This window comes from Corapipo altera, unplaced genomic scaffold (assembly GCF_003945725.1).
Source record: "Corapipo altera isolate COAL_440 unplaced genomic scaffold, ASM394572v1 322, whole genome shotgun sequence".
NCBI lineage: Eukaryota > Metazoa > Chordata > Aves > Passeriformes > Pipridae > Corapipo > Corapipo altera.
This window is the reverse complement of record NW_020885090.1, coordinates 35,997-61,857: the sequence shown is the minus strand read 5'-3', so window position 1 is coordinate 61,857 and position 25,861 is coordinate 35,997. Positions and strand designations below refer to the sequence as shown.

The following is a 25,861-nucleotide window of genomic DNA, read 5'->3' as shown; positions in this document are numbered from 1 at the left end:
TTCTCTTCTCTTCTCTTCTCTTCTCTTCTCTTCTCTTCTCTTCTCTTTTCCTATATTATACTATGTTATCTTTATGGGTTTTTTACTGTGAGGATTGTTGAACACTAGACACATGTTGCCAAACAGGTTGTGGAGATTTCAGCCTTAGGATATCCAAAAACCCAGCTGGGCACAGTGAGCAACCTGCTCTGGCTGGTCCCACTTGGAGCAGGAGGATGGGATGGATGATCTCCAGAGGCATCTGAGCCTCAGCATTGAGTGATTCCACCGTGTTACACAGGCTGTGAGAGCCTCCCCAGGCTCCCCAGGGACTATTCCTGCAGAGATGGGCTGTTTTGGGGTGGCCTGGCCTTTCATGGGCGCCCCCTGTAGACCTTGATCATCTTGTACTTTTACAGACTCTCTGGCATGTTCCTGGTCTGTGCAAAAGGCTTTATTATTAGCTTTTATGTTTTTGAAATATTGTTTCTTATAACATTTTTTGACCTTCCCGTGACTGGATTTTGTGCTCTTTTCTGTTTTTCTCATTTGGACAAAACTTCCACTTTTGGAAGAATGTAATTTTCTCCTAATAAGCTCCATTACTCTACTATTTAACCATGAGAGCTCCTTTCTGGCCCAATTTATAGGTGATATATATTTATTCTTAGCCTCTAAGATGGTTCCTTGATGTAATTTCCTTGCCACCTCCAAGCAGTTCATCTTTCTAGAGGCTGTTTTTAATTTAGGGTTATCAAGTTCCTTGTCCTTTCTTTGGATGGGATGAATCACCACAGTGAACACAGCTAGTTTGGATTACACACCTGACTAAAACAAGGGGAGTTTAGCCCACAAATCCCATACCTAATATAACAAAAAGCTGTTTTCTTGCCTGAAAACTACTGTATAGTACTCTGAGGGGAAAAAAATGAGGCTTGTCTTTATCCATTTCACCATCTCCCCACGATGCTGCTTAATTTTCTGAGAGATACATCTAATTAGTTGCATGAATAAATAAATCCTTTATGTGAAAGGTCTTTGTGGAACCACCTGCTTGACTTCTTTGCTGTTGAGGGTCCTCACTGTTATTCTGTTAAAAATGAACAAATGTTTTCATTTGAGCTCAGTGGATGTGGAACAGCTCTGCTTTGTCAACTGGTATTGCTGTAACGACGAGAGTCTGAGCACTGAGAGCCCAACCAGCCCAGCTGTGACTTGCTGCACTGCTGGTGGTTTGTATTGATTATTTTGAATTTAAAAGTGTACTTGATGTAAGTGGATATTTGGGGAACTGCTCACAGGCACTCCTGGGGCGAGTACCCGATTCCAGAGCAGCCTTGGCTGTTCATGGGTGGGATGGATTTAGTGCTGCTCAGGAAATCAAGGGTGTAAATGGGGGAATGATAAAGCCTCCCCTTTGTCCCTGCCAGAACGTCCACCTGGTGGCCAAGTGGCTGAGTTCCCTGGAGAAGAAGCTGGAGGAGCACAGCGAGGGCAGCCACCAGGACTTCCGTGTCTTCATCAGTGCAGAGCCAGCACCTTCCCCTGAGAGCCACATCATTCCCCAGGGCATCCTGGAGAACTCCATCAAAATCACCAACGAGGCCCCCACTGGGATGCAGGCAAACCTGCATGGAGCCCTCGACAACTTCAGCCAGGTAGGAGCTCAGGGGCACCAGTGACAGGTCGGCTTGGAGCTGCTGGAGCCACCATGGAGCGTGATGGGGGAAGGCACTGCCCTTCCAGGCAGCAGCTGAGTGAGTCCCTTTGCATCCCATCATGTATCCCAGAGTCACAGAATGTGCTGAGTTGAAGGGACTCACAAGGATCATCCAGTCCAACCCTCAGCCCTGCACAGGCCCATCCCCAAGAGTCACCCCCTGTGCCCCAGAGGATCAGCCAAACCCTCCTGGAGCTCTGGCAGCCTTGGGGCTGTGCCCACTGCCCTGGGGAGCCTGGGCAGTGCCCAACCAGCCTCTGGGGGAAGAACCTTTGGCTGAGATCCAACCTGAGCCTGCCCTGACACAGCTCCAGCCATTCCCTGGCTGCTGTCCCTGCTCCCCCCAGAGCAGAGCTCAGTCCCTGCCCCTCCTCTGCCCCTGCCCAGGAAGGTGGAACTGCAATGAGGTCTCCCCTTAGTCTCCTCTTCTCCGGCTGAACACACCAAGTGCCCTCAGTGTCCTCACATGCCTCCAAATCAAGGCCCTTCCCCATCCTTGTTCCCTCCTTTGGACACTCTCTAATGGCTCAATCTCTCCCTTCCATTGTGTCCCCCCAAACTGCCCCAATGTTGAGGTGAGGCTGCCCCAGGGCAGAGTAGAGCAGGACAATCCCCTCCCTGGTGATGCTGGACCTACTGATGGAACTGCAGCTGAGTCTCCTGTGCAGGGGACACGACACTGAATTGTGTGGAAATGATGGAAAATATTCTTGGTACCCCAGAGGGTTAGATCTGTGTCAGAGCCATTGGTATGTGGTGATTAAGTGAGCTCTGCTCTGTGGCCTCTCTCGACAGCTCTGGCACCACAGGCAGGAGGCTCTGGGAGCAGCAGGACACAGATCAAACAGGGCTCCCCAGGGAACAGCCGGTAGCCAGGGCAGGCTGGAGCCAGTGTGTGTCACTGCTGGAGCCATCCATGCTCCTGCTGACCTCATTTACCACATAACACAAAGGCTGAGAGCTGAGCATTCACACTGCTGATGATTCCTGTCCTGGAGACACAGACACAGTCTCCTGCTGCCCTGAACACTCATTGCCCTCACTCACACATTGCCCTTGCCTTGGCACAGGGAGCTCTCACAGCAGGACCCCATCTGGTGAACCTCGAGCAACCAGGAGGGTCTGAAGGTGCCCTCAACCCTTGAAGTGCCTTTTTGAAACAGTAGTGCTGAAGTTCTTGCACCCTCTCCACTCTGCTGATGGCTGTGCCAGGAACACACAGGGCAGGTCTGGCAGGATGGTTTTCTCTTGTGAGAAATCTCTCTGCTCTTCTGTAACCCCACCTGCAGTGCTGAGTCCAAGACAGCTGGAATGAGTCCAGAGGAGGCACTAAATTGATCACAGGGCTGGAACACCTCTGCTAAGGAGACAGGTTGAAAGAGTTGGAGGTTCCAGGCCTCTTTTTGGCCTGGAAAAGAGAAGGCTCCAGGGAGACCTTAGAGCCCCTTCCAGTGCCTGAAGAGGCTCCAAGAGACCTGGAGAGGGACTTGGGACAAGGGCCTGGAGGAATAGGACAAGGGAGAGTGGTTTTAAATTGAAGGAGGGTAGATCTAGATTGGCTATTGGGAAGAAATTGTTCCCTGTGAGGGTGGGGAGGCCCTGGCACAGGTTGCCCAGAGAAGCTGTTGCTCCCCCATCCCTGGAAGTGTCCAAGGCCAGGCTGGATGGGGCTTGGAGCAACCTGGTCTAGTGGAAGGTGTCCCTGCCCATGGCAGGGGGTGGAATAAGATGATGTGTAAGGTCCCTTCTGACTCAAACCATTCTTTGATCCTAATGATTCTCTCCATGCAGCCTCTTGTCGTTTGGGAGCAGGCAAGAACACTCCAGTCTATTGTGTACCCCAGGCCCTGGTCCATGGGCAGGGAAATGGGGGCAGCTCCCAGCTGATTTTGCACTTGGAGTGGAGAGAATGTCAAGAGCAGCAGCTAACTGTGCTGAGCAGGGGATGGGGAGGCACCATGCCAGGATTAATGTCCCTAGTCAGGAGAGATTATTCCATTTTTGTCTACTGTCATTCATCATCTTGAACTCCACAAAATGTCCCAGAGAACAAGGAAGGGGAGAACCTTCACCCCAAGTAACATTTTCATCCTGTCTCTGCTCATTTCGATCAGATGGTAATTAGCATTTTCTAAATTGCTGGAGTATTATAAAACATCTCTTATCAGAAATCCTGGAGCAAGTGGGTGGGGTCCCTTTTACACCTCATTTCCCCGCTTTATACAAATGGATGTTCAAATTTAGCTTTCAGCTGAAAGCTACAAAGGAGCCTCCTTATTCTGTGTGGGGGATATTGTTCCGCTTTGTAGCTGAAGAAAAATACACAACTAAAGAGGGGCCAAATGAGACTGAACTGGATTCTCAGTGTTCATTCAGGCAGTGCCCCTTCATGTCTGGGGATGGTTCCTAAAATGAGGAAGTGCTCTGCACATATTTGAAGCAGTTCTCGTGTTCATTTTCAGTGATTAAATGACTCAGGCTCCTGCCCCTCCACCTCCTGGGCAAGGTGCCACAGTCCCAGGCCCAGTGCTGGCCCCCTTGCCCAGTGTGATGACACAGAACTCTTCAAGTGAGTCCAGATGAGGCCACCAAGATGCTCCAAGGAGCTGTGGCTCCAAGATGCCACAAACTCTGCTGTGAGGAAAGGCTGGGAGAATTGGGATTGCTCAGCGTGGAGCAGAGAAGGCTCCAGGGTGACTTAATTGTGGCCTTCCAGTACCTGAAGGGTCTCCAAGAGAGCTGGAGGGGGATTTTTTGCAAGGGCATGCAGTGCTAGAACAAGGGGGGATGGCTCCAAACTGCCAAGGGGCAGGGTTAGATGGGATATTGGGAAGAAATTCTTCCCTGTGATGGTGGTGAGGCCAGTGTCCAAGGCCAGGTTGGATGGGGTTTGGAGCAACCTGGTCTAGTGTCCAGGAAGATGTCCCTGCCCATGGCAGGAGGTGGGATAAGATGAGCTTTAAAGGTCCTTTCCAACCCAAACCACTCTGGGATTCTGGCATTCTCTCTCCATCTCTCTGGTGAGGGATGTTGAGCACATACAGGTGATGGGGCATTGAGTGGGTACACGTGTCCTTCCCTTCTCCACTGTTAATGTGTGTTCCTATGCAAAACCACTCTGAGCTGGAAATAGTAAATATTAATTCCGAAAATATTCATTAGAATTTGCCAATAAATTTGCAATGCAAATCCACTGACTTTAAAAATTAACACATGTGTGTATTATGCAAATATGAACTGGAGGAAAAATTGATTGGCCTCTTCTTCCAGGTAGGAAGCCATAGGACCAGGGAAATGGCAACAAGCTGCACCGGGGAGGTCCAGGTTGGATACTGGGAAAAATTTCTTCTCTGGAAGCGTGGTTAAACATTGGAACAAGCTGGGCAGGGAGGTGGTGGAGTCACCATCCCTGGGAATGTTCAAGTAGTGGCACTTCATGATGTGGTTTAGTGGGCATGGGGGTGTTGGTCAAAGGTTGGACTTGATCTCGGAGTTCTTTTCTGATCTTAATGATTCTGTGATTCATCTCTGTCCAAAGTTGGATGTATTTGGAGGCCCTGAGGCTGAGAGCAGTGGCTCTGCCTGTATTGCAGGACACCCTGGAGATGTGCAGCCACGAGAAGGAGTTCAGGAGCATCCTGTTTGCCCTGTGCTATTTCCATGCCGTGGTGGCCGAGCGGCGCAGGTTCGGCCCCCAGGGCTGGAACCGCCCGTACCCCTTCAGCAACGGGGACCTGACCATCTCTGTGACTGTGCTGCACAACTACCTGCAGGCCAGCTCCAAGGTGGGTGCTTCACTGGGGCTCTGAACCACCGGGGATATGGCTTGTGCTGAAGCTCCTGGGAAATCTCCTGAAATACCATTTCCTTGGGATCTTTGGGTTTACTGTGCCTTTGTGGGGAGATGAGAGGCCTCGGTGCCACTCTCGCCTGTAGAAGCTTAGAAATCACAGCAAACAGTGCCTGTGGTCTTTATTCATTGAAAAGAACAGTGATCTTTGGTTTAACAGAGCTTAGAGTAAATTTGCATTTCAGTGGGGAACTGCAGGAAATCTCTGCTGTGATCCAGTTCTCCTTGGGCAGAGTTTAACTACTACCTGATGTTTGTTCACTGAGAAAACTGAAGCAGTGAGATTGAAGCACTGAGTGTGCAGGTCAGTGCTGGAACCTGCAGCCCAGCACTGGCCTCTGGAGCTCTGGCTCTCTGACCTCCTGCATGTTTCCTAAAATGAGAATCTGTCTGTCCTTCCTGCCCTCCCTGTTCATCCTCAGGTGCCCTATGACGACCTGCGCTACCTTGTGGGTGAGATCATGTATGGGGGTCACATCACAGATGACTGGGACAGGAGGCTTTGCAAAACTTATATGGAAGAATTTATTAAGCCAGAAATGCTGGAGGGAGAACTTCTTCTTGCTCCAGGATTCCCCCTCCCAGGGAACATGGACTACAATGGCTATCACCAGGTAAGCTCTTTGTTTTCTGGCATTATTTACACACCTAAATGTAATGTGTTCCATAACTGCTCTATAATCTGCCTTAGGAGGCAGGAACAGGGCTACAGTGTTTCTGCACACCTTTGTTATCTCCCATTATGTTCTGTTTCTGTAGATGTCTCAGCATTTCCTTGGATGACCCAGTCTAATGGTAATTTGCCACTTCATCATGGGCTCATTCTGTTCATGCATGAATAGAGCAACTGTATTGGTGCTTGAGACTTGAGCAGGGCTCCTGGAAAATTACATCCACATACTGTTTGCTAAAATGGCCCCTTCAAGCTTCTTTTATCATCAGTTTTGATGAGAATCACTGATGGCTCTTGTTGATCTACTTACTGATCTCATCTGTTCTTTGTACACAAATGCAGTAGCAGAGAGAGCCGTATTAGGCTGGGTTTGTTCATAATACTTTACTACTGGAAGCTTAATTTCCATGAGAGATCTCAGGATGCTGATGCTGAAGTGCACAGCAGATAATTGCTAGAGAAGGTCCAGCCTGAGATATAGAGCCAAGCCAAACTTCAGCAATTACTGAATTTTGCCAGCAGGAGTAGAAGCAGTTCTGTAAACAAACATACTCTCCTTCCTCCATCAGTTCACTGGTGTTTCAGCCCCAAGAAGAGCTGCCCAGCCTGGGCTGACCTGGGGGGGATGATTCCAGTGCTGTGAGCTCTGCAGGCAAAGTGCCCTGGGCTCTGTATCCAACCTGAACCTGAATGTCTCTATATCTCACATAAACCTGAATGTGCCTGTATTTAACCTGGACCTGAATATTTCTGTATCTTATCTGAACTTGGATGGCTCTGTATCCATTCTGGACCTGACTGTCCCTGTGTCTCACCTGACCCTGGCTCTGTGTCTAACCTGGACCTGACTGTGTCTCTGCAGTACATAGATGAAGCCCTGCCTCCAGAGTCTCCATACCTGTATGGGCTCCATCCCAATGCTGAGCTTGGCTTCCTCACACAGAGCTCGGAGCAGCTCCTGCACACGCTGTTGGAGCTGCAGCCCCGGGACAGCAGCACTGGAGAAGGAGGAGTGGGGACCAGGGAGGAAACGGTGAGAGGGGCAGAGGATCCCATCCCTGTCCCATCCCTCAGTCCTGCACAGCTCAGGCTGTCTCACAGCTGTTCATTGGACTGTGTTCTGCCTGTGCTGGGTACAAACCCAGCCTAAAGCCTTGTTTTATGCAGGACATCACCACAGTAGGGTGTAATTGGAGTATTGGCAGTAATAGGACAGTGGCTTTTAACTACCCCTTGCACTGCGGTGCCTTCGTTATCATCCTCAGAAGGTGTTGCAAATAAACCTTGTGTGGCCTCCACTGATCTCTGAGCCACCAGTCTCTGTGCACCCCTGTGTGTCTGGCATAACAGGCTCCTGAGTGCACAGTCAGCCACCTAAATGTGCCACCCAGAGCTCAGCCCAACTCTTACTGCTGCCACCATGTCCCACCCAGCTCCCAGGCTCCCAGGAACCTTGTAATTCCTTATTTCCAGCTGAAACCCTTTACTGTGCCTATGTACCAGGCTGATCTTCCTCTGAAAACTCAGAGCTCATCAAAACATGGCCCAAGCATTCCCACCAGGATCAGAAATCAGCCAACACATGCTCAGGTTTTTATTTCTGCAGTCTTAAGGCCCCAGCTCTGTGTTCAAGCTTTGCAAATTGATGAGTAGCTAACGGGAAGCTTATATGAAGCCTGTGGTTTCACACATCTTTCTTTTGCCTTGGTGTGGGGCTGGGGAACTGACTGCCTTCCACTGAGGGGCTCTTAGAAGTGCCCAGTATGTTCAGTTTTTGGTTCATACTGGAATTTGAGGGGACAGTAATAATCCAGAGGTAGCAAAGCCAAAGGAGATGCTCAGAGGTAGCAGTTGTGGCTGCCTGTTCTCCCATTGTGTTTGCTATTGAAATGCAGTTAAACTGCTCGGCCACAAATGCAAACTGATCAGTGAGTGCCCCAGCAGTGCTGTCACAGGGCCTGGCCACTCTGCAAACCCCTGGTGACACTCAAGAAGACCCTCACAGGAGCACAGGAGTCCTCATGGCTCTGTCTGGGAATAAAATCTGCCTGAGAGCAGCCGGAGTGTGGCCTCACTGCCCCGTGTTGTATCTGGGGGATGCTCCCACTGCTCATTTTCTTCCCAGGGTGATCTCTGTCATGATCTGAGCTGTAACTGCACTGCCTGTGTCCATTTGGTCCTTGGATGAGAGGGAGTTAAGTGTTGTCTCAGCTCCTCCCCTGGAGGATATCCAGCCCCTGCTTCGGCTGAGGTGGTTTTTAGGGAGCTTCCAGGGAAACTGTGAGCCTGTCGTTTTCCTGAGGCTCTGACAAGTCCAGTTACTCCCACAGGTTTCTGAGGCCACATTACAGCAAACGAGCTGTAATTGTTGTGAAGGAATCAGAGCCAAAGGGATTTGCAAGGGAATTTCAAATTAGAGGATATTTCTGTACTGCACCCGAGCTGCAGCTGAAGAGCTTTTCCAGCAGAGCTTTGCTTCAGCTACCTGTGTGTTGGAACAACAGCCCACACATCAGCGCTGCTGACGTGAGTGGGGAGGGTTTGGGGGAGCAGCAACGGGAGGAAATTGGAGTACAGAGTCCAAAATAGGACTGGTGGTGGCCATGGCAATGAAATGCCCCTGGCTGCCTCTGCAGTTGGCACTGCCCCCACAAAACAGATTTCTGATGTTGGATCATTGAGTTGTAACTGTGTTATGTGCTCCTGAAAAATCCCCAGGAAGCAGGAGTCTTGCTCGGGTTCCAGCACAGCAGTAAAGCAAAGAAATGTGTGAGACTTCCATAGCAAGATGTCTAATGTTCCACAGAAACCTGGGAAATACAGCTGATCCCATGGAGATGAGGGGCTTCATGCCTCCCTGTCAGCCAGAAAGGGGTTTGTCTATTTTATTTAATCCTTTAGACACTGGAAACATGCTGTTACATTGGAGATTTCCCTGTTTTGTACTTAGAGTTCCAAAGGAGCTGTGATGGTGACCAGAAAATAATCTTGTTTCATTATGCTTTTCTTCCATGGCTCCATTAGTCCAGGATGCCAAAGTCAGCTTAAAACTCAATTTTCTATAATCACCTCCCTATATCAATAAACCAGAGCAAACTAGCTCATAAGCTCCATTGTCCTGAGGCTCAGCTGAGGCTACAGTCCCATTTGTCTCCTTGTGTTGAGTTTGACTTAAGGAGAAATAAGAAGAGAAGCTTGAAAGCCAAGCACAGAAGAGGCTGCTACATGTCATGGGGATGTTTTTAAACCATCATTTTGAAAGCTGCTCATCTGACATTAACTTTTGTAAGCTACCGAATTTTAATAGGATGGGGCAAGCTCTCACAGTCACAGAATCACAGAATGTGCTGAGTTGAAGGGACCCACAAGGATAACTGAGTCCAACCCTCAGCCCTGCACAGGCCCATCCCCAAGAGTCACCCCCTGTGCCCCAGAGGATCAGCCAAACCCTCCTGGAGCTCTGGCAGCCTTGGGGCTGTGCCCACTGCCCTGGGGAGCCTGGGCAGTGCCCAACCAGCCTCTGGGGGAAGAACCTTTGGCTGAGATCCAACCTGAGCCTGCTCTGACACAGCTCCAGCCATTCCCTGGCTGCTGTCCCTGGTCCCCCCAGAGCAGAGCTCAGTCCCTGCCCCTCCTCTGCCCCTGCCCAGGAAGGTGGAACTGCAGTGAGGTCTCCCCTCAGTCTCCTCTTCTCCAGCCGAACACACCAAGTGCCCTCAGTGTCCTCACAAGCCTTCAAATCAAGGCCCTTCCCCATCTTCATTACCCTCCTTTAGACACTCTCCAGTGGCTTCAGATCTTCCTTATACTGTGGTGCCCAAAACTGCACCAAAAAAAAGGTGCTGTGCCCAGTGCAGGTGACCTGTGTGGTTTTGGGGACACTGCCTGGCAGGTGAAGTTCTCCTGTCACATTCAGGCTACTGAGCTAAGGAGATTCTGGGGTCACTCGTGCCCATCCCTCTCTCCTCCCTTTGGCACACAGGTGAAAGACCTTCTGGAAGAGATGTTGCAGAAGCTGGGTGATGAGTTTAACATGGCAGAGCTGGTGGCCAGGGTGGAGCAGAGGACGCCCTACGCCGTGGTTGCCCTGCAGGAATGCGAGCGCATGAACGTCCTCACCGGGGAGATCAAGCGCTCACTGCTGGAACTGGAGCTGGGCCTGAAGGTGGGACTGTGGGACAATCCTGGGGAATGGTGCTCAGGGAATGAAAGGGGCCACAGGGAATAAAAGTGCTCACGTGCTGCTGGCTGCAAACACATCTTGGCTCCGTGGGAAGGGCTTACAGATGGATTTCAAATGGCACAGTGTCCTCAGGCATGGGGAGGGGTTACACACACAGCACTGCCTGTGCTTTAGGAACAGAGACCAAGCACTTCTGACCACCCCATATTGTGCCACAGCAACAGCAGGTCACTCAGAAATTGGGACGTGACCTATTTAAATGTGAGCCAAAAATCACAACTTTTCATAAAATGTCCAGGTATGGGGGAACTTGGAACAAAGTGTCTTAGAGGCACAAGCTGGGCTGAAATCAAAGATTGGTTGTGTGTGAGGACACAAAATGTTCAGAACTGTAAGAGAAAAAGCCTAAAAATGCAAGTTTTGGAAGAAGTACAACTCTCCTTGTTGGGTATGAGTCACCTGCTGATGGAGGAGGGCCAGGACAGACCTACCCCAGGAAGACACCATCCCTGATGCTCCACCACAACTGCTTCTCCACCCTGGTAGGAAACGAGACTCTGCTCCAGGAGAGTGATTCTGTGTCCCTCCGGGTGCTGGCTTTGGCCACACTAGCTGGGATGCAGATTTCTGGGTTCAGCAGGGTGGGAGGGAGGGCTGTAATTGATACTTCATACACTGGTAGAAATCATCTTCTGCATCCCCTCCCAGGCAGTTGGTGGGACAAAATATAACAGCTCTGGTTGCCCACTGGGGGATAAACCAGCAGGGATCAGGCTGCACTGTCAGGGAGTGAGGACCTGCCTGGCTGTCCTGGTGCCCTGCAACAAGACTTCCCGATCCCCTTGTCATTCCCAAAGACTCTCCCCCAGAGTCAAGTGCTGTACATCCCTTGAGAAAGCCCAAGTGCAGCACAGGGATGCAGCCTGGAGCTGGCAGCACAAACCTGGTGGCTTCAACACTGCCCTGCTGCCTTCCCTGCACCACCACACACAGCCCTGGAGGATGGCACAGAGTCACAGAGTATGCTGAGCTGGAAGGGACCCACGAGGATCATTGAGTCCAACTCCTGGCCCTGCACAGGCCCATCCCCCTGTGCCCCAGAGGATCAGCCAAACCCTCCTGGAGCTCTGGCAGCCTTGGGGCTGTGCCCACTGCCCTGGGGAGCCTGGGCAGTGCCCAACCAGCCTCTGGGGGAAGAACCTTTGGCTGAGATCCAACCTGAGCCTGCCCTGACACAGCTCCAGCCATTCCCTGGCTGCTGTCCCTGGGCCCCCCAGAGCAGAGATTCCATGGGATGAAGTAACAGTTAAGGGCAGCAGTTCCTGAGCATTCCCTGCTCCATCATCTCTGGAATGACAGGTTGTCGTCCCATTTCACCAAAATTCTCAGCTCCCAAAATCAGTTTGCACAGTGTAGGAACCATCTACCTGAAGGATCTACAGCGGCTTTGACCCAATCCCTTGGCAGGAAGAGTTGCTGGGTGGGAAAGGAGGGCCTGTCCTGAGGGCAGCTTGGAAGAGAGATCTCCAAAGGCCCTCCCTGCAGGGACATGGTGAGGGGCAGGGTTGGCTCAGGGATTTGGGCAGCAGCTCTGCAGGGATGGGACTGGGCTGTTCCCAAATCCCAGCTGTGTGAGCTGTACCCTGAATCCTGCACATGTGTCTGCAATGCATTTGCTGCTGCTGCTTATTGTCTTCATTAAAGAGAGACATATCACTGTCACTTTGTGGTGGCCAGTGTGGACAGTCCAGTTTAAAATAGGTTGATATTTATGTAGTCAATTATTACAAACAGATTTCCCTTATTTTCTAGCATAAGGCAGTGGAATTGAAAATTCTGTTTTCTGAGACAGGTAAACAGAAGTGATTTAATGTTTCAATCCCAGAGCAGCAAACAAGATATAATTGCAACTTGGACAATGTGTGGCAATTAGATTTAATGTGGGGAAGAATATGCTGTATAATATTGATAGGGGAATGAGGGGATGCACGAGCTTAAAAAAAGCACAGACAAAATAAAAGCTGAGAATCAACAATAGAGGGTGCAAACTTCTCCCAAAACCCTGCCATAAATCAGGGCAGGGCAGGAGGTGGTACCTGCAGAAAAGGAACCTCTAATGACTGGAGCAGCCACAGCACCTGAGGGGGATTCAGGCACCCAAGGCCAGGACTGGAGGAGAACTGCAAGGGAACAGTTTGAAGCTGTGCCAAGGCAGGCTCAGGTTGGATCTCAGCAAAAGGTTCTTCCCCCAGAGGCTGGTTGGGCACTGCCCAGGCTCCCCAGGGCAGTGGGCACAGCCCCAAGGCTGCCAGAGCTCCAGGAGGGTTTGGCTGATCCTCTGGGGCACAGGGGGTGACTCTTGGGGATGGGCCTGTGCAGGGCTGAGGGTTGGACTGGATGATCCTTGTGGCTCCCTTCCAGCTCCGGATTCTGTGAATCTGTGAATCTCTTCTATGGGATGAGCAGCAACATCAGTCTGACTCAGCATTTCTTCATCTGCTGTTGGCTGAAGAGATATATTTGAAGGGCCTGATAGACCACCAATGGGCGATTCATGGAATCCTTCTGGTTGGAAAAGACCTTTAAGATCATCAAGTCCAACCGTCAACCCAGCACCAACACCATGATCTCCACTAAGCCATGTCCATATCCTCCTGTTTTTTGAACACTTCCAGGGATGGTAAGTCCACCACAGCGTGTTCCAGTGCTTTACAACCCATTCTGTGAAGAAATTTTTCCTAATATCCAATCTAGCCCTCCTCTGGCACAGTTCTGTATCTGCAGGCACTCGTGGGTCCCTGAAGAGCTGAGAGATGTCATGCATGACCCACAGCACTGCCCAGCATTGCCCATGTTCCCATGCCATGGGGCCCGTCGAGCAGCCAGGGAATGCTGATGGCTCTTTCTGCTGCCCTGACTTGACAGCTGGTCTTCACACTCAGTTTGGGGGAGAAATCCTACTTTAATTGTTCCTTCCCAAAGGTTCCTTCCCTAAGCAGCTCCTGTTAGAGCCGCTGGAGCTCGTTAATCCCTGGGGCTGGGGTTCTGCACTGACAGCCCTCAGAGGAGGAGAGTTTATAAACCAGGAGCCTCAGAGCTCAGCAGAGAATAAATAAAGCCCAGAGGAAGCAAATCTTTTTGGTTTTAACTGACTATCTGCCAAAAGAAGGCGATTTGGAAATGTCAGGCCTAATTTGAAATTTTTGAATAATTCATTGTGTCTTTGTAGCGGAAAGTGATTGTTTGGTCCAAAAATAGGAGACATCCCATTAAGAGGAAGAGAAATTGCAATAGACTGGTGGCCATGAAAAATAACTGGCACGTTGCACTTCAAAGTCCTTTGTTCTGGCTGACTTGGGTGGGACCAGAGGCTGGGCTGAAACACTTGCATGTTAATGCTGTACCAGCCTCATCTTTGCAAGCAGATCTTTTATTTTGCAATTTGGGTGAAGGATAAGCCTCCAAAATGAGGATAATATATATTCTAAAATAACCAAGTTAGACCAAATTTCAATAGGCTAACGGGGTATTTCACTGTATCAAGTGAAAATAAAATAACCTGAACTGAGAAAACAATTTGTGACAATAGCGTGCTCATCTGGAGGAAATGGCTGCAGGCTGATTAGGGTTTCCTTCAAGGGTGTCTTTAATGAAAATTACTCCCAGCATTTGGGAAAAATAAAATGAAAAAAGTAACTTGAATAATTTCAGATGCACTTTAGTATTCAGCATCTGAAATGCAAATTTATGCATAACTGTGTTTGGACAACTACATGAGATTGCTGCTGTAGATGCTTTGAACCCTCATAGGAGGCTCTGACATTATGCTTGGATGCACAAGTTTTAAAAATTGCCTTTCTCAAGCCTTGCTGAGAATTACATTTGCTAATTCATTTGTTTCCTGAAAGTAAAACTAGACATGATATATGATCAGGGGGTTATGTCTTTAAATCAATTTGACTACTTGCACACATTTTGCAAGATTTTTTCCCATGTTAAAACCTATCCAGGAGTGCAAAATCCTCCTGTCTCAGTGTCCTGCTGTGGCCAGTGCAGGACTTTGCTCCTCAGACTATTTTTAGTTCCTCTATGGTCTTGTCATGGCTTTAGACCATTGATACTTCCTTTCCATGTCCAATTTCTCCTAAGATGGGAGATGGTGACCCACAGGGTATGAACAAAGAAGGAATTGCAATGGTGCTTCAGGGTTTGTGGCCAGTGTTCAATACCAAAGTCATGACAACTGCCCTGATGGGGTCAGACCATCCTGACAGCCTGGAGAAGGTCCCTGCCAGCCCCTCTGATCTTCTGGAGGCTGAGCTTTGATGTTGGATCAGGAAATTTTCTCTGAGTGTGTTATGGAGAAAGTGAAACACAGGTGCCCAAGAGGAAACCCCTGGGGCTTGCACTGCCTTGTGTGTCTGTCACTTCATGGCTAGTGCCAACATGAGCCATCTCTCATTTGTGTTGGACCCTCGTGCTTGGAGTTACCCAGGACTTCAAAACCCTTTGACCACATGACCCATCATTTTGAGATTCCCCACAGTTGAAAAATCATTGATTAGAAATCATGAGGAGGCAGAGACTCCCCTGGGATGGCACAGGTGAGGTGTGTTTTGAAAGGTGGTTGCAGTTGTTCCTCGTGTTTTAGTACTAATCGCAAATATTCCTGCTTCCACCTTTTCATTTAACCTCATTTGTTTCTTTTGGCTTCAAAGACCTTAAACTCTTTGTACTCATGATTTTCTCTATCCACCATAATCTGTTCTCCTTGGGGAAACCCAGCAGGTTCAGATGGTGTGGCAGAGGTTTAATCATGCCTTGTACCAGTCCCTCCTGATGAGACAGGAACATTTCCCAGGGAAATCCACAGAACTTGGGAGGGAGGAGGAATCTGATTAGAGATCCCAAGGCTGCAGCATCTTCCAGGCATGGGACAGTGCAAAGTCCTCTGAGCTTCCATTGGAATTGGTGGGTGCTGGGGACTTCCCCTTGAAGTCCTGCCCTTGCTTATTGCCAGACAAGATGGATTTTATTGTGGATGTTTAGAATTTTTCACAGGAACAGAAAAAGAGAAAAAAAATAATAATGAGAAAAATATGAAGAAGAAGACGATGATGAAGATGAAGGAGAAGAATAAAAGGATGAAGAAGGAGGAGAAGAAAAGAAGAAAAAGAAGAAAAAGACGAAGGAGAAGGAGAAGAAGAAAAGAATCAGCAGAAGAAGAAAAATATGAAGAAGGAGAAGAAGGAGGAGAAGAAGAAGAAGAAAAGAAAAAGAAAAAGGGGGGGGGGGGGAAGAGAAAAAAATAGGGTTGTAAGTCAAGTTCTAAAAAGCCAGAAGTGCTTGAATGGACATTTCCAAGGCCTGAATTCAACTGACAGCCCTCTTTGCTCCCACACAATGGTGTATGGGGCAGGTGTGTGTCCAAAGCCCTTGTTGAAGTTGTCACCCAGCAGCTCCCAGGGCTGTGGCTGGTTCAGGGCATTCCTGTCCTGGACACTTGTCTGCCAAGGTTGAGGCTCTGGGCTCTTTACAGAAGGACTTGCTGACCCCAGAGCAAGGCTGGTTTGCCCTAAAGAGGCTGGAGAGAGGTGGGGATCAGGTTCTTCTCCCAGCAAACAAGGGACAGGACAAGAGGAAACAGCCTCAAGCTGCACCAGGGAAGGTTTAGATTGAATATTAGGGAAAATTTCTTCGTGGAAAGGGTTGTAAAGCCCTGGCACAGCTGCCCAAGGCAGTGGTGGAGTCACCATCCCTGGGAGTGTTCAAAAAACATGTGGATGTGGCACTTGAGGACATGGTTTAGTGGTGAACATGGTGGTGGTGGGTTGATGGTTGGACTTGGTGATCTTAAAGGTCTTTTCCAGCTTTAACCATTCCATGATTCTGTGGTTCTAAGCCTCGACCACTCCATGCAGAGCTTCCACTTGTTGGTGTTGGATGCACCAGGTTCCATCGCCCAGGGCACCCTCCTGTGTCCCGTGCTCTGGTGGGTGTCCAGCTGTGACCTTGTCCCTCTGGACCCTGGCAGTGGTGCCTGCAGGTCAGAGCCCTGCAGGGCATGGTCAGCCCAGGAACAAACTGCAAAGATTTGGAACTGCTGGGTCTGCCAAGAATTGCTAAATGTGTGTGGGGGTGAGGTGCTTTGAGCAAATTTCAAATTTGCTAAAGCTTCCTGGATTTTTGTGGCCCCAGTACAGGGCACCTCTGCTGACCTCATGGCTGGAGGCACTGACATCCTGGGAAAGAACAGTTGGAATTTTTTAATGTGAATAGACTGACCCAATTCCCTCACCCTTGTTCTCAGCAATGGCTCAACTGATTTCAGCTGATCTTTCCAAAAACACTCAGCCTGAGGCAAAGAGAAACTGTAAGTCACATAAATTCTGGTGAAATGATAAGGGGATAAAAGAAAGTTTTTATAATGGAAACCAGTGATCATTCCTGATCATTATCTGATCATTCCATACAGGGGAAGCCCAGCCTGTGTTTGCAGGTTTTTTATTTGCAGCCTTGCTTGGTTTGAGTGGAGCAGAATCACAGATTAGTTGTTCAGGATATTGTCTAGTCCAACCCCATCCCCAAAACAGGGACAGGTTATCTGGGACCCACTACAGTTGGGTTTGGAAATTTCCAAGGATGGAGACTCAGACCCTCTCTGGATAACCTGTTCCAGTGTTCAGCCCCCCTGACAATTTATTTTGATGGAATGTCCTGTATTTCAAATGGTTCCCATTGCCTCATGTCCTGTCACTGGACACCCCTGAGAAGAGTCTGGCTCCATGTTCTTTGCTTCCTGCCGTCAGATGTTCATAGGCATTGAGAACCCCCCTGAGCCACCTCTCCCTGAGGCTGAGCAGTCCTCAGCATTGGTCCCAGCACAGCAGACGTGGCCTCACCAGTGCCATGACAAGGACATGGTCTCCAACCTATCCCAGACTCAGAGAAGCTCCAGACACTGCTGCAGTCCCAAGCACAGCCCCTGTCAGCAGCTTGGCCTGAGCTGAGCCTCTGCTGTGCCAGTCAGCTGCCCTGGGTGGGGACAATGACTCGTGGAGTGTCACCACCCCACATGTACCCTGGTGAGCTCCATCTCTGTGTCCCCTGGTGCAACCTGCTGCACAACCTGCTGCTGCTCTGAACAGCCTCTCCCAGCTGTCCTTTAGCCTTGGTAACATCCAGACATCTCTCATCTAGATTTCATAAGATTTCAGCTGGATACAGCAAGAATTTTCTTAATTTTAGTCTCTCAGGCCATGGGAACCCTCTGCAGAGCACCACAAGTTCAAGAGGGATGTGTGGTTGATATGCAGAACCCCTCTTTGGCCAGGCAATGATGTTCCAGCTCTTCTGCCTGAACAAAAGTGATCCAGGTTTCTAAATGCTTTAAAACTAATTAATTGCTGCATAAAGGATAAGTCAAACCTTTCTCTTTATCTCACTTGGCTGAATCATATCTTACTTTGTTGTGTGTTTCCCTGCTGTGGAAGGAACTGTGATTACATTTGCAGACAATACGTGAAGTTAAAAAGAAAATCTTGCGCTGCCAAAGCAATAGATGAAGAGGGGAGGGAGAGGAAGTGGAGGAGAGGAGGGGAGAGGACTTGACTTAACAAACATTTGGACAGTTTTGGAGTAGATCATCAGAGACTCCAGTGTCCTGCCCTGGCAGTGAATGAGAACACCTTTGAACCTTTGAAAACTGGCTCTAACAAATCTTCAGTCCACAAGTCCAAACAGAAAAAAAAAGGGGCCAACTGAGGGACACCCTTTTCACTGTCCCACAGCTTCTCCTCCCAGTAGTGTGTTTACAGCAGGAAAGATGAGGATGCAGGAATGTGCAACAGAAGGTGTTCAGGAAAGCCCCAAACTCTTGAAGCCCTTCACAGTCCATGACCACCAGTGACTGTGTGGGGTGAGCTGCTGATCCTCATGTCCCGGCCCAGCTTCTGCTTGAACAGCCTTTGCTGAACAGTTATCAGTGCTAATTGTGCCCTTTCTCACACAGGGAGAGCTGACCATGACCAGTGACATGGAGAGCCTGCAGAATGCTCTCTTCTTGGACATGGTGCCCGAGTCCTGGGGAAGGAGGTCCTACCCTTCCACAGCCAGCCTGGGCACGTGGTTCACTGACCTCCTCGCTCGCATCAACGAGCTGGACACCTGGACTGGAGACTTCTCCCTGCCCTGCACGGTGTGGCTTGGTGGGTTCTTCAACCCCCAGTCCATCCTGACAGCCATCATGCAGACTACGGCCAGGAAGAACAAGTGGCCTTTGGACAGGATGGCCCTGCAGTGTGATGTGACAAAGAAGAGCAGAGAGGACTTTGCCAGTCCCCCTCGGGAAGGGGCCTATGTCCATGGCCTGTTCATGGAAGGAGCACGCTGGGATGCACAGGTGAGCTCACCAAGGCTCTTGGGTTGGGAGGGAAGCCATGGATGTCATGTCCTTATTCCTTGGTGCTGCACTCAGGAAACTTCTCAGCCTGGACAGGCTCTCATCTGAAATAGTCATCTGAGCTGCCTCTTCAGGAAGGACAGATGGGAGATCTGGGCCTCTCCTGGGCAGCCCAGACTGGGGAGTCTAAAGTGGTCAGAGGAATCACCCTTTGGAGCTCAGCTCCATGGCTGTGAAGGGAGTCCAGGGTGCTCAGCTTGGACTGACACATCCAGTGTGTCCCAGGTGAATCTCACTGACTGAACTGTGCTCAGTACTCGAGGTCCTGCTACAGACAGACACCACAGGGTCCTGGCAGAGCTGCACTGTCCCCACACCTCCACATGGTGTGATTTCACTGCTGCCTCCAAAAGTGACAGATTTTTTGGGGTCACTGTTCTGTTGCCTGTTTGGCAGCAGTGGGGAGAGAGGAGAGGACTCTGCTTTCCTATGTGCTCACATCCTCAGGGCAGGATGAGTGGGATGTGCCACACCCAGAGCACTGTGCTTCCATTGTCAGGTGCTGCAGGATGTGACCAAAAATGAATAATATTCTTTATCCATTCCCTTAAATAAAGCTTGATGAAGGTCTAACCTGGATAGTCCACATGGACTCAGGCTGATGACTCAGGATGGGGGGTGGGCTGACCCTGGACAAGCAGAACACAGTGAGTGTCCCTTGCTCTTCTTTCCCCCTCTGGGTGAGAGGGACACCTTTCAGCTGGAGCACAACCTCAGGCAGCCAAGATGAGGGCCATACCCACCCCTTGGGCACTTGCTGTTCCTGCCTGTGGAGCTGTGGCATCCTCTTGGAGCAGCATCCCAAGGAGCCCAGCTCTCCCTGTGAGACCTTCTGACAGTTGTCAGCTGCAGGAGCATAGCCTGCAGAGCCAGAGCCCTCAGACTGACAATTCCCACTGGGTCTGGTTCTGTGAGTTGCCTGGCCCGTGGGGCTGTGATTCCCAGTTTGTGCTGTGTGTGGGAATTCAAGGACAGTGGTTCCTGCAGCTCTTCCTGTGCTCTGCTGCTGCTGCCAGGGATCTGTGAGAGAGAGAACACTGACCAAAGTGGGTCACCCAAAACCTTCTGATCTGTGTCAAGTTTACCCTCTCACAAGAAGAGGCTTTTATGTCAGACACAGCTCTTTACCCAGAGCCAGCTCTTAAGACTCCAAGTCTTAACCTCGAAGATCCCACTTTATCTGCTGTGGGACCTGGTGGGCGGCTGCTGAGGAGCCTGTTAGATCCTGAATCCCGGCCTGACCTTGCAATTCATGTCCAACAGTCACTACTTATTTGTCATCTCCCTCTCTGCAATGGTTTGCCTTGAAGGACAGGAAATTAAGCAAAGCTTTGACCTCACTGAGTGATGCCATCCAGTGCATTTGATCACAAATTCTTGGGAAAGTTAAACTTCCGGGCCCTTTTTCACTCTGGAAATGGGTTGACATGTACACTGGGTCTGGAAAGCCACAGGCAGTCAGGAACATGGGCAAAGGCTCTGTCAGGGGATTGCAGTGAAGGTCTCGTGTGAGTGTCATGTCAGATCCCCTCCATGGTTTTGCTCTGCTCACAGCAGAGCTCCCAGCAGCAGAACAGGGACCAACCAGCCCAGTCTGTTTCCCAGCCCTGGTCCCACAGTTCCCTGACTATTCCCTTCTCTAAGTCTGTGGTGTGGCTGCCACACACAGCCCCTTGGAATCACAGCCCTCACCACAGGGAGCACTGCATTTCAGCTGCCCTCAAACCCTGACATCTGACAGGTACAAACCAACTGGACACAACACAACAGAGAAAGTTTAAAAAAATTCCTGGTCGTGCGTATCAAATAATCCTTTTAAAAAAATTCCAGTGACTGGTGTTACATTTTCCTTTACCATCCTTGCCACCATTACTAGAACTGAGTCTTGCTCATGTTTTGCCCACATTTTACCCAGTGCCAGGCAGGGCTGGCAGGGAAGAGTGAGAAGTTTTGGTAGTGCAAAGCCAGAAACCTTTTGGGAAACATGTGGCTTCTCCCCTCTGCCTCCCCCTAATAACTCATCCAGGTGATTGCATTCAGCAATGAGCTTTGTCTGCAGGGACCATCCCAGCCCCAGGAACTGTGTTTTTCTGATTACATTTTCCTTGTGATTGAAAGATACTGAGCAAATACCTTTATGGAACCATTCATAATCTCTGGTATCATGCTTCAGTTTATTTCAGAAAGGAAAAGGATATTTTCATGGGTTGCTGCTCACACTGAAATATCATTTCCACTGAGTGGAACTATTCATTTCACCTATAATCCAGTGAGCACCAGTATATTAATGGATGCAGGACTTTTAAAACAGGTGCACAGCTCTTTTGGGTTGTATACTCCTTCCAAATTAATCCTCTGATAAAAATGGTAGGTCCTATTTAGAAGCATCCTCTGGGGAACACCTCCACTCTTAAAAGAATATTTCACATTTAGGTTTTCCTCCAAAACAGGAAAAAGTCCCTCTATGTTCTGCTACACACATTTTTCTATTTATTTAAACATTTATATTTGCCCTTGGGTGTCTTAAATTTATAAAACATTCATTACAAACCAGCAGGCAGCTATTAAATGAAATGAAACTAAGCAGATTATTTTGGGTGCAAATGATGTGTTGCTGCAGCCCTGTTCAAGTCAGTGGCACTCAGTGAGAGATGCTTCCGCTGGGGACACTCTGAGACATTTTATCTCAAGCCAGGGGAGCCTTGCTGACTGATTCCTGGCTTTCCTGCTCCCAGCAATGGCGAGTTTGATGCCAAGTATGTGCCCTGCAACTCCTCAAGGGGAGAAGTGGCTTTTACACCACATGTGGCAAGTGAAGCCTTGCCAGGTGCAGACAGCACAGCCCATTGTCATGGAACCATGGAGTCATGGAATGGGTTGGGTTGGAGGGGACCTTAAAGCTCATCTAATGGGCAGGGACACCTTCCACTAGCCCAGGTTGCTCCAAGCCCTGTCCAACCTGGCCTTGGACACTTCCAGGGATGGGGCAGCCACAGCTTCTCTGGGCAACCTGTACCAGGGCCTCACCACCCTCACAGGGAAGAATTTCTTCTCATTCCCCTAGTCCAGTTGAAGCCACAAACCCCATCACTCTCTGGACCCCCTTGGGGTGATGTTTCTGCTGCTCCTCTGCTGGTCCCCAACCCCTCCTCCCTGCAAACAGGTTCCAGTGTCCCAAAGGCAACCGAGCCGTGCTGGGGTCCTTGGGCCAACTGACCCCAATGGGCTGTGCTGGGAGGGCCCCTGTGCTGATGAACCTCAGTGTGCACAGAGTGTGAGGGGTGTTGGGTGTTGTCTCACTGGGTCTGGAGTTGAGCCCATCATTCCCCAGCCCTGCCTCTTGACATCTGGTTTGTGTCTTCAGGCCCATCAACGTTCCCTCTCAATGGCCTGTTGGGAAGCCAGGACAAGCAGAAAGGGCTTTGTCAGGATCTGAGGCCTGAGCTCCCTGAGCTTTGCACCAGGAAAAGCTGTGCCAGTAGTCAGGAAAAATTGCTTTCAGAGTAGAATTAATTTCTGATCATAAGAGCGATCAAAAATGCAAATGCAAATCAGCCCAGACATAACAAAATGATGTGTTACATGGAGGTACCTCAGGAAGTTTTCAAATCTTGGTAACCCAGAAACAGGTAGAATATCTCTTGGAAATTTGATTTGAAGCAGTCCCAGCAGTTAAAAAAAAAAAAACAGAACTGATCAAAATCCAGTTTCAGAATTGAAAAATGTAGATTTCAAAAGAGTGCATAACAATGTTTAATAAATAGCTACTTTGCAAGGTATCATAAGAATTATTTAATGTTTGTTCGGCATGTTGAAAATATAAAATCCTAAATGAGAGCTGGATTTATCACAGTTCAGTATAACAGATGGCATTAGTACAATTAAACTGAGGTGTGTGGCAAGAGGGATTATTTTTCTTCACTCATTTGCAGAACTAAATAAACTACTGGAGAGGCTGAACCTCATTCCACAGCCCTGATGTAAGAGCACTGGAAATAATAATGATATGTGAGGGTCAGCTGCAGGGAGAGGCTGTTTCTCTAGCACTGAAAAGCTTTGTTTCTGTTTCTCTATTTGTTTTCATTTGGTCTCTCTAACCTCCATTAACAATTTTGCAGCTCCCTGGAAACGGATTGATGTGTAGGGCATTTTATTGTCGGAAAGGAAGACAGAAGATCCCAGAGAAACCCAAATGAGAGAAATAAGCTGTTGATTTCTTGCCCTGGCAGAGCACTGTCTTTGTCCTGTGTTGGGCAGCCTGGGCAGGGCATTGCTCTGAAGCGGATATTTAGTGACAATATTCCCTCAGGAACAGACCTGTTGAATCCTCCTTGTTGGTGTGAGCACCTGTGAGAGGGGAAACCAGCCTGTGGTGCCTTTTGGGGCCACCCAAACCACTGTGTGCGTTTCATTTCCCAGCCAAGTGCTCAGATTATGGTGGTGGGATGGAACCTCACTTGGTGACTTTTAGTGAGTGTTGTTCTGAATCCCAAGCCCCGTTCAGGTGCCACAAGCAACACTTCCCACAAAGGGAGTCTGGTCTGGTAAAACCTTGAGAAAGAGCTGCATGAGAATAATCCCAGAATCCCAAAATCCTTGAGGTTGGAAAAGCCCTCCCAGCCCATGGAGTCCCCCCTGTGCCCAATGCCCACCTTGTCCCCCAGCCCAGAGCACTGAGTGACCCAGCCAGTCCTACCTTGGACACCTCCAGGGGTGGGGACTCCAAACCTCCCTGGGCAGCCCCTGCCAAGGCCTGACCACCCTTTCCAGGAAGAAATTCCTCCTGATATCCAACCTGACCCTCCCCTGGCACAGCCTGAGGCTGTGTCCTCTCATCCTGTCCCTTGTTCCCTGGCAATAGGACAAGAGGAAATGGCCTCAAGCTGCACCACAGTAGAAGCCAGAACAAGTGAAGTGAAGACTTTGCCCGTAATGTGGCTGGACAGAGTCAAGAATATTGTTCCCCCACAAAGTCCTGCTCAGGTGTGTGTGGGTCTGAGCACCTGATGGGGAGGCAGGCTCTGTACCCTTGAGATAACCTGCACTGAGATAGGCTCATGGTGAGACAGGGCAGGTGTTGGATCCAGACCCTCCTTCCCTCAGACTCATCCAGCCCCTTGAGCTCAGGAAAGCTGTTTGCACTTCCCCAGTAAGACCAACCTGTATAAAAATCACAGAAGATGATGCTGTGATGGAGCAGTTGATGGACACCTTGGAACTCTAACTGAGCTTTGTCTCCTTTCCTTTGCAGGCCGGGCTGATCACTGATGCCAGGCTCAAGGAGCTCACCCCAGCCATGCCTGTCCTGTTCATCAGGGCCATCCCTGCTGACAAACAGGACATGAGGGCCATGTACCCATGTCCTCTGTACAAAACACGCCAGAGAGGCCCAACTTACGTGTGGACTTTCAACCTTAAAACCAAGGACAACCCTGCCAAGTGGGTGCTGGCTGGTGTGGCCCTGCTGCTGCAGGTCTAGGGGCACCCCCACACTCCTCATTTGCAAATCCCAACATTGCCTTCCTCAGGCAATTTAAACAGTTAAATGCTGAGGTTTAACCCAAGCTCCATCTCTCCAATGGCCTCAGTCCCCAGGACTCTCTCTGAGCACTGGGGACATGACCATAACAGAGCCTGTGAGAGGTGACAGAGGTGCAGAGGGACACGTGGACCAGGCTCATGGCTGCTGTAAACCCAGATCCTGTAATTCCTACCCTGCTGCACTGGAGCACTGGAAAATCCCAGCCTGCAGCCTGATAATCCACACTCAGAGGTGTGAAATATCTTAATCTAAACCTAGTTTTTATTTCTATTTTATATTCCAAAGTAGTTTTAAAATCAGTGGACTTTTCCAAAACACTCAGATAGTCCAGTGACTTGTGAAATTCTCCAGACCTTGTTTTTTTCTCTGTGTTTGTTTCCCATGTGTGTGATGTTGAAAGCTGGGAGGTGGGCAGATGTTGTGGTTATAAACTGTTTCTTGATAACTTTCTAAATTTTAGAAACACTGAAAATAGTGGTAATATCCAATGTGCTTAATGGAATCAACTGTAAAAGTAGAGCACAGGCGTTATTTAAGAGAATTTTTCATGGTCATAGAGACTTATTGGGTCTGGCTGAGCTGGAGTTCATTTCCCCACAGCAGCCCTCTCAGTGCTGTGCTGTGCACTGGTAGCCAGAAGGGTGTTGGTAACACACCAGTGTTTTGGCTGCTGTTGAGCACAGCACCAGCACTGTAACATTCCCTCCTCAATGAAAGGAAGATCTTGGGAAGGGACACAGCCGGGCCAGCTGATCCAAACTAACCAAAGGGATATTCCAGGCCATATGATGTCAGCTCAGATATAAAAGCTAAGGCAAGGAGCAGGAAGGGGGGCATTCATTGTGTCCAATGGCTGAGGAACTGTCACGTTTACCCAAGCCCTGCTTCTCAGGAGGGGCCGCCCATCGCTGCTCGTGGGAAGTAGAGAATAAACCCTGTTATCTTTCGCTTTTACACGTGCAAGCTTCTGCTTTACTTTTGGCTTTAAATAAACTGCCTTATCCCAACCCATGAGTTGGTTTTTTTTCCACCTTACTCTCTCCCCTGTCCCGCTGGGAAGGGGAGTGATAGAGAGGCTGGGTGGGTTCCAGTTGTTCAGCCAAGGTGAACCCTCCATAGTCCTTTCTGGTGCCCAACGTGGGATGAGATAAAGGCAGTTTTATATATATATATATATATGTGCATATATATATATATATTGCATGCTATAGTGATAGTAGCTGTTGAATAGCAAGCTCCTGTGTGGGACATGGAGTTTGCTGGCTGCACTGCTTATCATTTTATTTTGCTAAGCTTTGGGAACATATTAATCTAAACAGTATCTCCATGCTTTGCTTTTACACCAATGACCTTGTTATTCTCGGGGAGTTGGCTTCTGGGGAGCTGTCTGAGGACGGTGGAGGAACACACTCTTTCCCCCTTCCCTGGCATTGATATAAATGGCTTTATAATG

At 49.3% G+C, this 25,861-nt stretch overlaps 1 protein-coding gene across 4 annotated transcripts in view; it reads left to right on the top strand.

The window, feature by feature from the left end:
- DNAH9 (dynein axonemal heavy chain 9) overlaps positions 1-25,559 on the top strand; it is a 185,387-nt gene extending 159,828 nt beyond the window's left edge. For all 4 annotated transcript variants that reach the window (XM_027669560.1, XM_027669562.1, XM_027669563.1 and 1 more), the window contains 7 exons: positions 1,410-1,637; positions 5,293-5,484; positions 5,972-6,163; positions 7,085-7,255; positions 10,205-10,387; positions 18,417-18,806; positions 24,118-25,559. In XM_027669560.1, coding sequence (XP_027525361.1) covers positions 1,410-1,637; positions 5,293-5,484; positions 5,972-6,163; positions 7,085-7,255; positions 10,205-10,387; positions 18,417-18,806; positions 24,118-24,345 — 1,584 coding nt within the window. In that variant the 3' untranslated portion in view covers positions 24,346-25,559. The remainder of the gene's footprint in view (positions 1-1,409; positions 1,638-5,292; positions 5,485-5,971; positions 6,164-7,084; positions 7,256-10,204; positions 10,388-18,416; positions 18,807-24,117) is intronic.
- Positions 25,560-25,861: the final 302 nt, after the last annotated feature.